General features: G+C 45.0%; 1 protein-coding gene across 1 annotated transcript in view; it reads right to left on the reverse strand.

The window, feature by feature from the left end:
• Window positions 1–367: 367 nt before the first annotated feature.
• Window positions 368–13620, reverse strand: part of SCUBE2 (signal peptide, CUB domain and EGF like domain containing 2) — a 55868-nt gene continuing 42615 nt past the window's right edge. The window contains exons 15-20 of the mRNA XM_054699366.1: window positions 12154–12321; window positions 11280–11441; window positions 7242–7439; window positions 5929–6081; window positions 2761–2840; window positions 368–1191 (exon numbers count right to left, since the gene is read on the reverse strand). Of these exons, the coding sequence (XP_054555341.1) occupies window positions 1039–1191; window positions 2761–2840; window positions 5929–6081; window positions 7242–7439; window positions 11280–11441; window positions 12154–12321 (914 nt within the window). The 3' untranslated portion in view covers window positions 368–1038. The remainder of the gene's footprint in view (window positions 1192–2760; window positions 2841–5928; window positions 6082–7241; window positions 7440–11279; window positions 11442–12153; window positions 12322–13620) is intronic.

Consider the following 13620-nt stretch of genomic DNA (forward strand, 5'->3'; position numbering starts at 1 on the left):
CAGCAGTGCCATCTAGGCCCTTGGAGCTGAGTCAGCCTCTGACTTTTCTGGCTGGAGGGGGAGTTGGGTGCAGGATGAGGGAGAAGGGGTGCAGGGGGCGGGGGTAGAGGCAAACATGACCCCAGGTCTGCAGTCTGCACCTGGGGCACCCTGCTAGGGGAAGCCCAATAGGACACTTGGCAGTACCGACTTGAGATTTGTGAGTCTCCTTTTCATGACCTGGGTGATTCCATCCACACCTGATTGAACTCCAAGCCCTAACACAGTGCCCAGCACAGTGTCTAAAGACACAGCCGAGGACACCACACTGGCTCCAGGTACTCACGACAAGGTAGAAGTTGGCAATGTAGAAGGCTGTCACTAGGTCTATGTTGTTATATCTGCAGAAGTGCCTAGTTTTTATCTTTTCGTTTCTAGTTCTTTCTGATTTAAGTGTTTGTTATTTATCACTGCTTAGAGCTGAAACTCCTGAGATCAAACTTAGGTCACAGAGGTAGGAGAAAACTGGAGACTAGAGTCCTCCCAGGTCTCAGGTGGGTCAAAGGAACCAGGAGGGGCTGTTCTCCCTGTCTGCCTCCCTCCTCACAACTCTGCCTAGTCAGAGTTCCCACTGAGTGCAGAGGGCACCCTTAGGGAGAGTCTGGGCTGGAGGAAGCTAAAGTTTCAGACAAGGCAGTCCCCTTTTGTGGCCCCCTTTCCATCCCAGACCCCTTGAGGAGGAGTAAGGACCACGGACAGGTGAGTCTCACCTGAACTGACTGAAGTGCTGTTCAGCCTGCCCTGGATGTGTCCAACACATCTGCCCACAGCAGTGAGAAGCAGGTGCAACTCAAAGCCATCTCTGTGCCTATCCACAATGCTGGGAAAGAAAAACCAAGTTCAATTTACCAAAATATCTGTATTATTTATAAAAACTGAACTCTTAACGAGTCACTGCTACTGGAGGCAGCGATGTCCAACTATGTAGGCTGCAGAAGCAGACGCTGTGTCCCACCAGCCCCTGGGCTGAGCACTGTACAGCGTGGCATGTGGGCAGACTCATTTGTAAGGCCTTAAAAACCTGGACACTTTGGAGCGTAGCAATCGAATAAAGGATCTTGGAAACATCTCCCGTGACTCCTGGGCTGTATACTTGAAATAGTTCTGGGGGTGAGCCAGGACATCAAACAGAGCCTTGATCAGTTTCTTATCCTAAAAAGAACAGAATGCTTGTTACTGGCCTAGAATATTTAAACATTCTGACATTATGTCACTAGAACTATAATGACCAACATTAGACTACAGGTTAATTAGCTGGAAAAGACTGTGAAAATTGTTTCCTCTGAATTTTATCTTCTTTCCAAAATTTTATTTTTCCTAATTACCTATAATAAGCATGTATTACTTTTAAAGGGGAAAATTTAATATATGAGAAAACTTGTTTTTTCTCAACTAGAGATAACACACCGGGATTGGGGACTCTTCGTTGGGCTAGTTGACACAAGTGTTTATTGATGATTACTTCTCTTTTTTTAATTTTTAGATTTTTTTACATGTTGTTCATATTTTTACAGTATTTGATTTCTCCCCTCAGGTGTAGTCACCATAAATATCTCACCACCACATCACCTGTGAGCAAATACCATGGTCCCTTGTGCTCTTACCACCCTGTTTTGATCCCATTTCCTCCCCATCCCCAGCTTTAAGTCTCAGATCTATAGTTGCCTACAAGGTTTGTCTTTTTTTTTTTTACCCTATGTTTGGTTTCCCTATATTTTTTCTATAAGTGATTTTTTTTAAAGATTTATTTATTTATACAAGAGCTGGGGTATAGGCCAGAGTCGCAGGAGGGTGAGAGGATTCACCAGAGACAGAGCGGGGAGCAGAACAGGCAGATGGACTGAAAGCACTGCTGAGGGGAGCAGTGGGCAAGGCAGGAGAGGTCTGCCACGCCATGTCTCCCTGGCTGGCCGGGAATGGAACCCACACTGCAGAGGCTGCGACAGCTTCATAACACAGCGCTTAACCCATTGCACTACCGGGGAAGCCCCTGTAAGTGATTTTTTTTTTTTTTTTAAGAGGCATGTTTTATTTATTTATTTATTTATTTATTATTTGTTTGTTTTGTTTATACATGCACTGGGTACCGTCAGCAAGCGTGGGAGGGTGAGAGAATTCACCAGAGCCAGAGCAGGGAGCAGAGCAGGCAGAAGGACCGAAGTACACTGCTGAGGGGAGCAGCAGGCGGCAGGAGAGGTCTGCACACCATGTGGGACCCTCCTCCGGTGGCCGGGGAGCAGCTGGGGATCGAACGGGTGCCGCAGAGGCTGCGGGCAGCTTCGCAACCCAGCGCTCAACCGCTGCGCCACCAGGGAGGCCCCCCTGTAAGTGATTATTGATGATTACTTCCAAGTAGCTAAAATTTGGTGAACTTTGGACTTGAAGGATAAACAGGAGCCAAGGATCTTCAAGTATTTACAGAGGAACATGAAAACATTATATGCTGCTGACTTGGGTTTATGACAAGCACATTTCCTGCTGCTCCTCCACATAGTTCCAAAAATTAAAATGAAAAAAGTATTTAAATTATACAACTTCATTTGAAGCACTAAAGATAGTCAGATGGATTTAAAAAAAAAATCTGGAGAAGATATAAAATTGATCTTAGGCCAGAGCAGGCTCAATGTCTGAAAGGTGGCAATATAGAGCAAGAGGAAGCCTCCCCATGGTGCTCAGGAGCTCTGTGGTCAACTGCCATCTGCAGGTTAGGCATGTACTCACTTTAAGTATTTCCTGATGGTTCTCAGATGCATAGAGCCTGCCATCTCGAACTATGTCTTCAATGAGTTCCTGGTAGTCCTCTATTGGAAGAAAGGACATATTTTGTATATGTATGGACTATTATTTCCAAATTCATTCTCATTGTTTATTAAGGTTCTAAGAAATGCCCCCTCAGTTGCTGTCAGACCCAGGATCACTCTGATGCTGGGAAAGGAATCAGAAGAAAACCTCCACAGAATCCACCATCACATACCCTCACCTACCAGCATCACAGCCATCTTTCCTGTTCCCTGAGTTCTCACTTGAACCCTCTGTACAACTAACTAGTCAAGGCCCATCCCACTACTCTGCCCAACAATAAATGGCACTTTCTATAATTCTGTCCTTTCTGTCCTACATGATGAAATGTTCTCTCTCCATTGGTCTTTCCCATCAGCATACAAACATGCTGTCTCTGGTCCAAAAAGAAAAACATCCCTCTCTGGATTTGATTTCTCTTTCCATCCCCCATTCCAAATCCCTGCTTCCCTTTGTAGCAAAAACTTTGAAAGAATGATTAACATTTACTGTCTCTGATTCTTCTTTCTCTTCTAAGCCTAGTCCAGTCAGCTTTGGCCCCAACACTCCTTCAAAACTGCTGGTCAAGGTCACCAGTGACCTTCATGGTGTTAAGTCCCAAATGTCAACTTTCATCCTCATCTTACTTGATACCTCATTATGATTGGACCTGGTTGGCCACCCCTTTTGCTTGCTCCAATTCTTTGCTCAGCTTCCAGTATAATACACTCTTCCATTTCCCTCGTACCCTACTGGTTGTTGCCTTGAAGACTCCTTTGCTTTTTTCCCTTCTCTCCCAGGCCACTTACCATAGGAGGACTCCATGCTCAGCATTTGATTCTCATCTCTTCTGTCTGTACTCACTGCTCACTTCCCAGTAGCTCACCCAGACTTTTCTCTCCCTCTCCACTGTTCTCCCTTCTCTCTTTCTCCCTGTGTTTCTCTCTGTCCATATATTGTGTCAAACAATATTAATAATCAAGCTTCTTACCCACCACCCTTTTGTTGAATGGGGTTGAGGGAAGGAGAAATTGGGAGGTTGTGAAGGGAAAGAAATTATGTTCATTTTCTTGTTAATATTTTTTTGCCTGACATAACATTTAATGCAGTGCACACAATGTTAGCCCTCCCTAAATGTAACCCCCCTTTCAAAGTCCATCCTATTTCCTATAGTCATAATTTCCTACAATAATAATTCAAATCATATGTAAATCATAACCTTTTCCAACTTCCAGACAGAAAAAAATCCTTCTTTGTATGCAAATCATGTTTAACAAAACCAAACAAATCAGAAGAATATCATTGAAATGGTATGGGAGGAGATCTTAAAAAGTTTCTCCTGGTCAAGGATAATAATGGAAACTAATAGTATAAAATGCTCATAATTACTGATTTAATACATGTACAATATTGCTAGTATACTCATGCAGTGTTTCTTATTCTTTAATCTTAGTGATTAAAGAATATAAAGTATGAATAAGTGTATAAGATTTTTATCTTGAGTTCATCTACTGCAAAGTGTCTACCTCAGAGAATTTGTTTTTTTTGGTAATGGGACTTTTACCATTAGGGATGCCAGTTTCTGTCATTTGCTGTGCTGTAAGAGAGAACTATTTACTCCTCCACCAAATGCTTCCAAACCCCTGTCTTTTAAAAAAACAGTTCCTCTACTTTTACAAATGACTATGTCTCCTCACTTGCTCCTACTGTCATGAGAAAAACAGTCAAGTGTTGTAGGTAAGACCTGGGCCAAAGACCCAGGCCAATCCTAGCCCTGCAATCTTGTCCTGCTGTGACCTTGAGCCAGTTACTTAAATCACTAAGCCTGAGTGGCCTGATCTGATAAAGATAAGCCTCATATTTGTCACATGTTAGAAATATACTATATTAACTATGTTTAGGAAATCCATAAAATATTGTCTTTCCAGAACATCTACTTTTGGCACTTACCAGCCTAGAAACCTCAAATGGCCTTTTCATCCCTGCAGCCAGTGTCTCCAAATGCCTCAGCCTACCCTCCTGAGCTCAGCACTCAAGGCTCTTCAGAGTCTAGCCTTACCAGTAGGCTCATCCTTCACTCTAAGCCCCATGAACCCTCCCAACAAGGAGGGTTCCTTGCATCATTCCCTGCATCATTCCCTCTTTCTAAATGTTCCTCCTCCCTTTTATAAGAAAAGTTATATCTTCTTTGAAGACCCAAATATCTTGAGACTTTATTTTTCCCCAAAACCCATGAAGATGTAATTGCTGCCCTTTCTGTGCTCACACAGTGCTTTGTTCATGGCTTGTTCTAGTATCCATGACAATTTGTACTCTGACCACACTGTCTCTAGCACCTCACCCAAAGTCTGGCAGAGTACATTCTCATTAAATATTTGTTGGCTGGGTGGATGAATGAAGAACTTCATGAATAAACAGATGACTCTTCCACTAAATTATGAGGTCTTCTAGGACCAGATCCAGTTCATTTAGTATTCCTAGCAAATGTTTGTTGACCAAGTCTCAGAGCTGAGAAACCACCTAGGGCTCAGACAGGCCACTGCTTCATTTAGCAATAATAAGAAAAGAAACCAGAGAAGTTCGTCTAATTTGCCCAAATCACACAGCAAGTTAGTGGCATAGATAGTACCAGATCGTTTTTCCCTTCCTCATGATTCTTTATAATGAAGCCACAATAATAAGTTAAATCTGCTCAGAACTACTAAGTGCAGGCACTATACCAGGTCCTTTATGGATTATCCCATTAAACTCTCAAATTAAGTCTAATGATCATCCTTATTTACACACTAAGAACATGAGGTTCAGAGATGGTAAGTAACACAAACAAGGCCACAGAAGACATTATACCAGGCTGGCTGACATCCCTGTTCTTACCACCAAGCTATGCTCACTTTTATTTTCTAAAAGATCTTTTCATCCACGTAGTCAGTATCCCCAAATGCCTCTTTAAAATTTGGCACTTGTGAGTCAGCAATGGCCTTTCTCCTTACCCTGGCTGCCTTTCTAAGCATGTGTGCTTGTCAGCAATCCACCAGCTGGCTCAGAAGTTGGTTCTGTTCAAAGCAGAGAAGCTCCTGCCACAGGCGGCAGTCTGAGCTTCACAGAGCTTACCATCATACGTCACGTAGGGAACCTGGAACCCTCGGGCACTGTTCCCTTCGTTGGACTTAAACTGAATCCACAGTTTCTTGGATCTGGAGGTGAAGGCAATGGGTCGTTCGTAGGTCTGGCATGTTTCATATGTTGTCACAGAATTAGATGAAGCTGCCAAGGGAAGTTGAGGGGTGGGGTGGGATTCAAGATTCATTGCTAAACAGGTAGACAACACTCACACATCTTTTCTGGCAGGGGAAACACCACGCTCACGCATCTTTTCAAACACCATGAAACAAATTATGTTCAATAGCTCTTCAGGTTCAGCTGAGCCTTAAAAGGCCAAATGTCCTGGAAATCAAGTAGATGCAGCTGGTGGGGTGGGCCCTGAGGGAAAGCAAAGCCTGAAAGGCCCATGGCTTGGCCAACAGCTGCAGCCCAGCCTGCAGCACTCAGTGCAGGGGCTGAGGGACGAGCCTGCAGATTCCAGAGCTGACCTGCTATAATCTAGTGATAATCAACAATTTACTGCATGCTTCCTCAGACCAGGCAGTGTGGTAAGCACTTTGTGGATCTTATCTCACTTAACCCTTCAAAAACCATAGAAATTTGGTTTAGTTATTACCTCATTTATAGAGTTTAAGTACTTGCCCAGGGTCACAGCCAGTATGTGGAAGAGTCAGGACTCAAATCCACACCAGTGATTTCAGACACTGTACCCACCAATAGGAATGGCAAACACATAGTATTCTAAGTATGAGCTCATTTATTCCTCACTATAACCCTATGGGGAAGCATCTATTATCCCTAATTTAAAGACAAGGACACTGACGCACAGAAAAATCCAGACTGTATGCCCACAAAACTAATAAGAGGCAGAGCTGGGATTCAGAGGCACTAGTCTGGCTGTAGAGTCCACTCACTACACTGCCTCTAAGTGTGTTGCTGGCAGCATCCCTTTATGGACCCTGAGTCATGGGGTCAGGATAGGAAGAGCGTCCTGCCTGGCTGGGACCGTGTCTGCGGCCTTGATAAGTCCCCAAGCCATGGGTTGTTTCCCAGGACAAGGGGGCCAGCCCTGCGTGAGCATCACCACTCTGTGTCCCTGTAGAAAAGGGTCCCCAGTGAGCACCGAGGGAAAGTCTGAGCTCTACCTCCAGGGTTCATCTCAATGTGGTTTTAGTCTAAATTTTGTTTTTTTGAAAACTCAATAAGCTGGTGTTTAACTGTTCTAATACAGAGGTGACAAGATAGGCCTGCTTCTGACATTAAAAGTTGGGGAGTATGCTCTCAGGCTTAGAAGGGGTGAGGAGTAGAGGGGTGACACACACAGGTTTTCCGCATCACCAGGTAGTCCCCACAGTCGTCCTCCACTGGCAGGAAGATCTCAGGGACCACAATCAAGATGCGGCGCTTGGGGGGTGGGTTGATGGTCCATGTACATTCAGTGTTGGCTGGGTAATTTCCTGGGTAGTTTGGGGATTCGATGTAGCCTGTGAAATCTCCCAGCTCCCCTCCACATCTTCTGTCTAGGAGAGGAATGCCACGAGTTAGGAAAGCACAGACCATTGTCCCTCTACCCTGGCCACTGCCAGCATGGCTGAGGAGGACACATTAGCATCGAGGAATGGGGCCTGGAAATGACACCATCCAGGGGTTTGTCCTGCAAAGCCCAGAGCCCACACCGGGAGCCAAATTACATTACTTCCCACACAGAGCCCACTCGTCTTAGTCCCAGGCACTATTTTCTCATTAACTTAAAAGAACACAAGATCAGGGGCAGGTGTCAGTGAACAAAAGGACAACTTTAGTTTTCAATATCTTGTTGTAGGGTAAGATAAAAAATATCAGGCTTTTCTGCCCTCCCACCATTAGGATAAATGACAGAAACTTGTGGTCCCTAATTCATGCCTGATGGCGGTCACCTGGAGTAGGGTGTGGGCACAGGTAGATGTGATTCACCTGGGCTAAGACTGGGCTTTTAAGGGTGGCAACATGGGGATGCCAGCAGAAGCAGAGAAGCATAAGCAGAGAGAAGCAGATAGAACGCGGGAGAAGGTCAAAGAGCCCAGATAGAGTGAAGATTTGCTGGGGGCCGGGAGGCCTGCCAGCCCAGCACCTCTACCTGCCATGTACCTGGTAAATCCCAATAAAAGCCTGCAAAAGCCACTGAGGGCTCCAGGACTCCTCCTTTACCCAGTCTGCTGGATCAGAAAACCTGCTCAGTGTCCTTCCTGCCCTTACACTTGTTTACAAAGCATAAAAGGAACTCATCACACAGAACTTCTAGATCTGTCAAAATAGGGAGAAAATGGGCCTCCCCAGTGGCGCAGCAGGTTGAACGCAGCACTGTGAAGCTGTTTGCAGCCTCTGCTGCGTGGGTTTGATTCCCAGCCAGCCAGGAGATATCCACATGGTGCAGCAGACCTCTCCTGTCTCGCCCACTGCTCCCCTCAGCAGCGTTTTCAGTCTGTCTGCCTATTCTGCTCCCCACTCTGTCTCTGGTGAATCCTCTCACCATCCCGCAACTCTGGCCTATACCCCAGTTATTGTACAAAAATAAATAAATATTAAAAAAAAATAGGGAGAAAACACAGCTAGCAGATCAATGAAGATGCTGGAAGAAGACATGGCAGTTACAGTCATTCGCTTTTTTTTTTTTTAATTTTTTTTTTATTTATTTATACAAGCACTGGGGACAGTCAGAAGCGCGGGAGGGTGAGAGAATTCACCAGAGCCAGAGCGGGGAGCAGAACAGGCAGAAGGACCAAAGTACACTGCTGAGGGGAGCAGCGGGCGGCAGGAGAGGTCTGCGCGCCATGTGGGACCCTCCTCCAGTGGTCTGGGAGCAGCCGGGGATCGAACCAGCGCTGCAGAGGCTGCGGGCAGCTTCGCAACCCAGCGCTCAACGGCTGCGCCACCAGGGGAGGCCCCATTCTCTTTTCTTTCTGCTTCAGATCACATTTGAGTTTTAAGTGTGGAAGAGAATTCCCAATGAGTTATCAATCAGCACAGGGCAAAATGGATACTTACCTCTGACATCAGAGGCAAAGAGTTTTCATAACTATTTGTACTCATGTGCACACATGCACACACACGCTGCACCTCAGTCATATCTTCACTCATCAAATCTCCATCCATCCAACATACGTTATCAAAAGCTCTGGGAGCTCAGAAATGAGAATACACAGTCCTTGCTTTCAAGGAGCTTATTAAAACTCAGGTGAACCTGTTCAAGAGCAGATTTTAAAGGGATTACCTTTGCCTTCTCTAATTGTAACTGAGATTTATTATTCATGGCAGAAAAAGAAAGGTTTTTATTCTTGGAAGAAAAGGGGGGAGTTGAAAAAACTGCCTTCCAACCTGAGGAGCTGCCATGTGGCTCCTAAGAACCAAACAAGGATCAGAGTGGGTTGAGGGGAAAAGGACATCGAATCTTCTCGCACTGTGAACTTCCCCAAGGCTAATCTACCAACAGATGAGGCTATGGGAAAAGTTACCCAGCTTCTTATTATGGCAAGTATTCAAGAAGAAAGAAGATGCTTAATTTGTGAGGATGTTGCTAAATATCCTTCACTGGTATAGAAGAAAACTAGACAACCTTCTAAAGATAAAATTTAAGTGATTCATTGCCTCCTTTGATCCCAAACTCCTGCAGCTTGGGGAGGCCTCCATGCTCCTCTAGATTTCCATCTTAATGATACAGAATTAGCTGAAATTTGGTTTTGGACATTACCAAAAAATGTTACATACAGTTTTATCCAGTCAAGAAATGGGCAGAAGAACTTAAAAAACATTTCTTCAAAGATGAAATGCAAATGGCCAACAGGTATATGAAAAAATGGTCAACATCCCTTATAATTAGGGAAATGCAAATCGAAACCTCATTGACATACCACCTTACACCAGTAAGAATGGCACATATCAAAAAAACTAGCAATAATAAATGTTGGCGAGGATGTGGTGGAAAAGGAACTCTCCTGCATTGCTGGTGGCAGTGCAGACTGGTCCAACCACTATGGAAAGCTGTCTGGAGGTTCCTCAGTCTACTAAAAATGGAGCTACCATATGACCCAGCAATTCCACTCCTAGGGATCTACCCAAAGGATGCAGAAACATTGATCCAAAAGAACACCTGTACACCAATGTTGATTGCAGCACTATTTACAATAGATAAAACCTGGAAACAACCCAAATGCCCAAAAATAGATGACTGGATAGGCAGATGTGGCATATATACACAATGGAATATTATTCCGCAATCAAAAAAGATAAACTCATGCCATTCACAACAATGTGGATGGAGCTAGGAAGGAATTATGCTCAGTGAAATAAGCCAGAAGGAAAAAGAAAAATATTGGATGGTTTCACTTATAGTAGGAATATAGGGGAACCAAATAAAATATCAGTGTAAAAAAAAATAATGGTACAAAACACAGCAAAGCAAAACCAGACAGATATAAATCAGAGACATCCTGCAGGGGAGGAAGAGGGAGAGGGATCGAGGGAGAGAGGGAGGAGCACAGGGGACTGAGGTGATGGTGCATAGGCGCATTGGTGAAGGAAACTCTATAGGGACTACACCTGAGGGGGTGGGGGGAACCAAATATTGTTTAAAAATGAACAATGATGTAAAATTTTTAAAAAATTTTAAAAATAATTTTAAAATGTTACATACTGTTTTAAAACACACACATACAAAGCAAGCCCTTGAATGACATGCGTCCGCATTCCCATAGAAGACAGATCCAACTCCTTAGCATGGTATCATGCTTTCCCTTTCTGGTCTGCTTTAGATTCTTTCCACAAATCCTATAGGTTCAGGGCTCTCTTCCCCAAAAGCCTTTCACTTTTCTGAGTCTGTGGTCCTCTGGCCCCCTGGCTACTCTGGAGAGTGTAGAGCTCTTTCTCCCTCCTCCCGCATCCTTTCCACCCCCCCACCCCACCCCCATCAAAATCTTTTCATTTCTCCAAAGTAGACTACTCCTTCCTCTGAAATTCTACATCCCATGCTCCCTGCAGAACCAGAGGCTTATTCTATTTGGAGTGCCTCGCAGCCTGACATACAACAAGTCTTTAAGCAATGCTTGCTGAACGGGGTTGAACTGAAATTTTGCCCCAGGAGAAAATGAAGACAAGCAAAACCTGTGAATGAGCCTGGAAAAGCAGCCAGGATCAATAAATGTGAGTAGCTAGGGGTCAAGCCCTATGCTCCTACAGCACTGATCTGCAGAGCTGGGCTAACAATGTCTGCATGGTTCTAAATGGAGCTGGGACCCCATCCACCATGTCTTCCCCTCCCCCGCCAGGTGGACCCAGACACTGCGCCTCTAAATCAAGACGGTGAAGAGTCTTAAAGAAAGACCTACTTTTACACTGGGTTATGTTTGTGGAACCATCAAAGTCAGTTGTAGTATTTCCTGGGCAGGAAACACAGTTATTTTTTCCAAATTCAGGCTGGTAAGTTCCTGCTGGGCAACGAATACATCGGTGAATGGTAGTGTTGTAGAAATGTCCAGGAGAACATTGAACTGTGGGTGCAAAGAAATGAAAGAAAAGACTGTATTTCCATCTACCACAATGCAAAAGTTTTCACACTTCATGAAATTAATTTTTATGTCCAAATGAAGTAGTGCTTTCCTGGGGCTAATCAACACTTAATTCCCTAAATAGCCAGCTCTGATCAGACTTGTGACTCATGACACAGAAAAATACAAAGGGAACAAATTATGAGTGTATCTTCAGAGAATTTATGGTCCATGCAGAGTCAGGCATAAATGAACCCAACTCCAGTCTTCATGCAGCAACTGGTAAGTATTGAGGGGTGCAGGACAATGAAACTGCATTTACAGCTGGGTACCCGCAAGGCAGCAAGAGTGGTGCTCTGGAGCAGGGGTGGGGCCTGTCCTGCAGGGGGAGCTCTAGGTAAGGGAGCTGAGATAAAGGAGGCCTGGAAGGAAGGCACAGAGGGAGCCTCTATACAAAACCTGCTCATATCTCCCTGATCACCTCTCCAGCTAGCTCTGCCTGAAGGGGCCAAGGTGGCTAGGGGAGACCAATTCTAGGGAGTTCTTTGCTCCCTGCACTTCCGACCTGGCCGATGGTGCTGGGGACCTGACCTCCCCACCAGTGGGGCGGCACACCAGGCACCTCCAGCCCTGGCTTGATCACAGTTTTACCAGACTCCCAGGGTTCTTAGAAGGGAAATTCAGTTCTGGAAAAAGAAGGCTGGCAAGTCCTCACCTCTGGTTTCACAGTCTTGGAAGGAAGTGGCTCCCAGGTGTTTGGTAGAGAGGCCTCCTCCACAGGGGAAGCAGGAAGTACGGCCGGCTTCAGGCTGGAATGTGCCCAGGGCACAGAGCTGGCAAGGTGCAAAACCATCTGTGGAATATTTCCCAGGTTGGCACAGACCTGAGGGCACCAATCATTTGAAGTGAGTGAGATCCCCAGACAGACCCTCCCCACCGCTCTGCAGATGAGACACTGGTCACACCTGTCACCCTGAGCTGACCTCAGCTCCACAGAAGCCCTGTCCTGCCCTGCCGCTGACCCTGAGGAGGTGCATATTACGCCTGATGTTTACACACAGGGTTACACAACCCAGTGCAAAAATGGAAACCAGGGAGTGAGTGTTCCAAAGTGTGGGGCAGGCCTGGGAATGCTTCAGGCTTAGGACACTTACCCAGCAGCCCCTGCCATGCAGGGTCTCCCAGAGACAGGGCTCTCTGCTCTGAAATCAACCTGGTAATTTGACCCAGAAGAACATGGTTCTAATTATTTTTTTTTTTACGCATGTTTTTACTTATTTATTTGTTTGTTTGTTTGTTTTGTTTATACATGCACTGGGTACAGTCAGAAGCGCGGGAGGGTGAGAGAATTCACCAGAGCCAGAGCGGGGAGCAGAGCAGGCAGAAGGACCGAAGTACACTGCTGAGGGGAGCAGCGGGCGGCAGGAGAGGTCTGTGCACCATGTGGGACCCTCCTCCAGTGGCCGGGGAGCAGCCGGGGATCGAACCGGCGCCACAGAGGCTGCGGGCAGCTTCGCAACCCAGCGCTCAACCGCTGCGCCACCGGGGAGGCCCATGTTCTAATTATTTTTGGAGCACATCACCTTGATGATTATATTCAAGGGATATAAAGTTATCTCCCCTGCTTTACCAATTATATTACTAAGTCATATCCCCATGCAATATGTTCTGTCATCCCTTAATTCATCTACTAAACCCAATCAATCCAATCCATGTTGACAGTGGGACCTAAGGGAATTTACTTTTAGCACCTTATATTATTATTATTTTTAACTTAAGGATAAGAAGCACGTCAATAAACAAAATTCTAGAAGAACCAGTTCCATACCAAGATGCTATAAAAATCTTGTGTCTCCTTTGTTCCTAATTATCTTTATTAATTTTCATGGTCTTCTTTCTACCCCTAAGTTACAGCTATAAGGCAATAAATGAATACACACAAAAAGAGGAGTCTGGTGTCTGTCAAACCTCAGCTGATTCTAATACGTCCACTCCTTGGCTGCTTGGCCTTAAGTGAGTCAATTGAACCTCATAAAGTTGTTGTAAAGATATAATCATGTGAATAATTCATGTAGTACGCTTAGCATGATGCCTGGAATAGGTATGTGTTAACTAAATATAAGCAATTACTATGTTCCAAATATTCTTAATAACATAAGTATATCTTGATAAGATCATATAC

This window comes from Talpa occidentalis, unplaced genomic scaffold, assembly GCF_014898055.3.
Source record: "Talpa occidentalis isolate TD23 unplaced genomic scaffold, MPIMG_talOcc4v2.1 talOcc4.3, whole genome shotgun sequence".
NCBI classification, from domain to species: domain Eukaryota; kingdom Metazoa; phylum Chordata; class Mammalia; order Eulipotyphla; family Talpidae; genus Talpa; species Talpa occidentalis.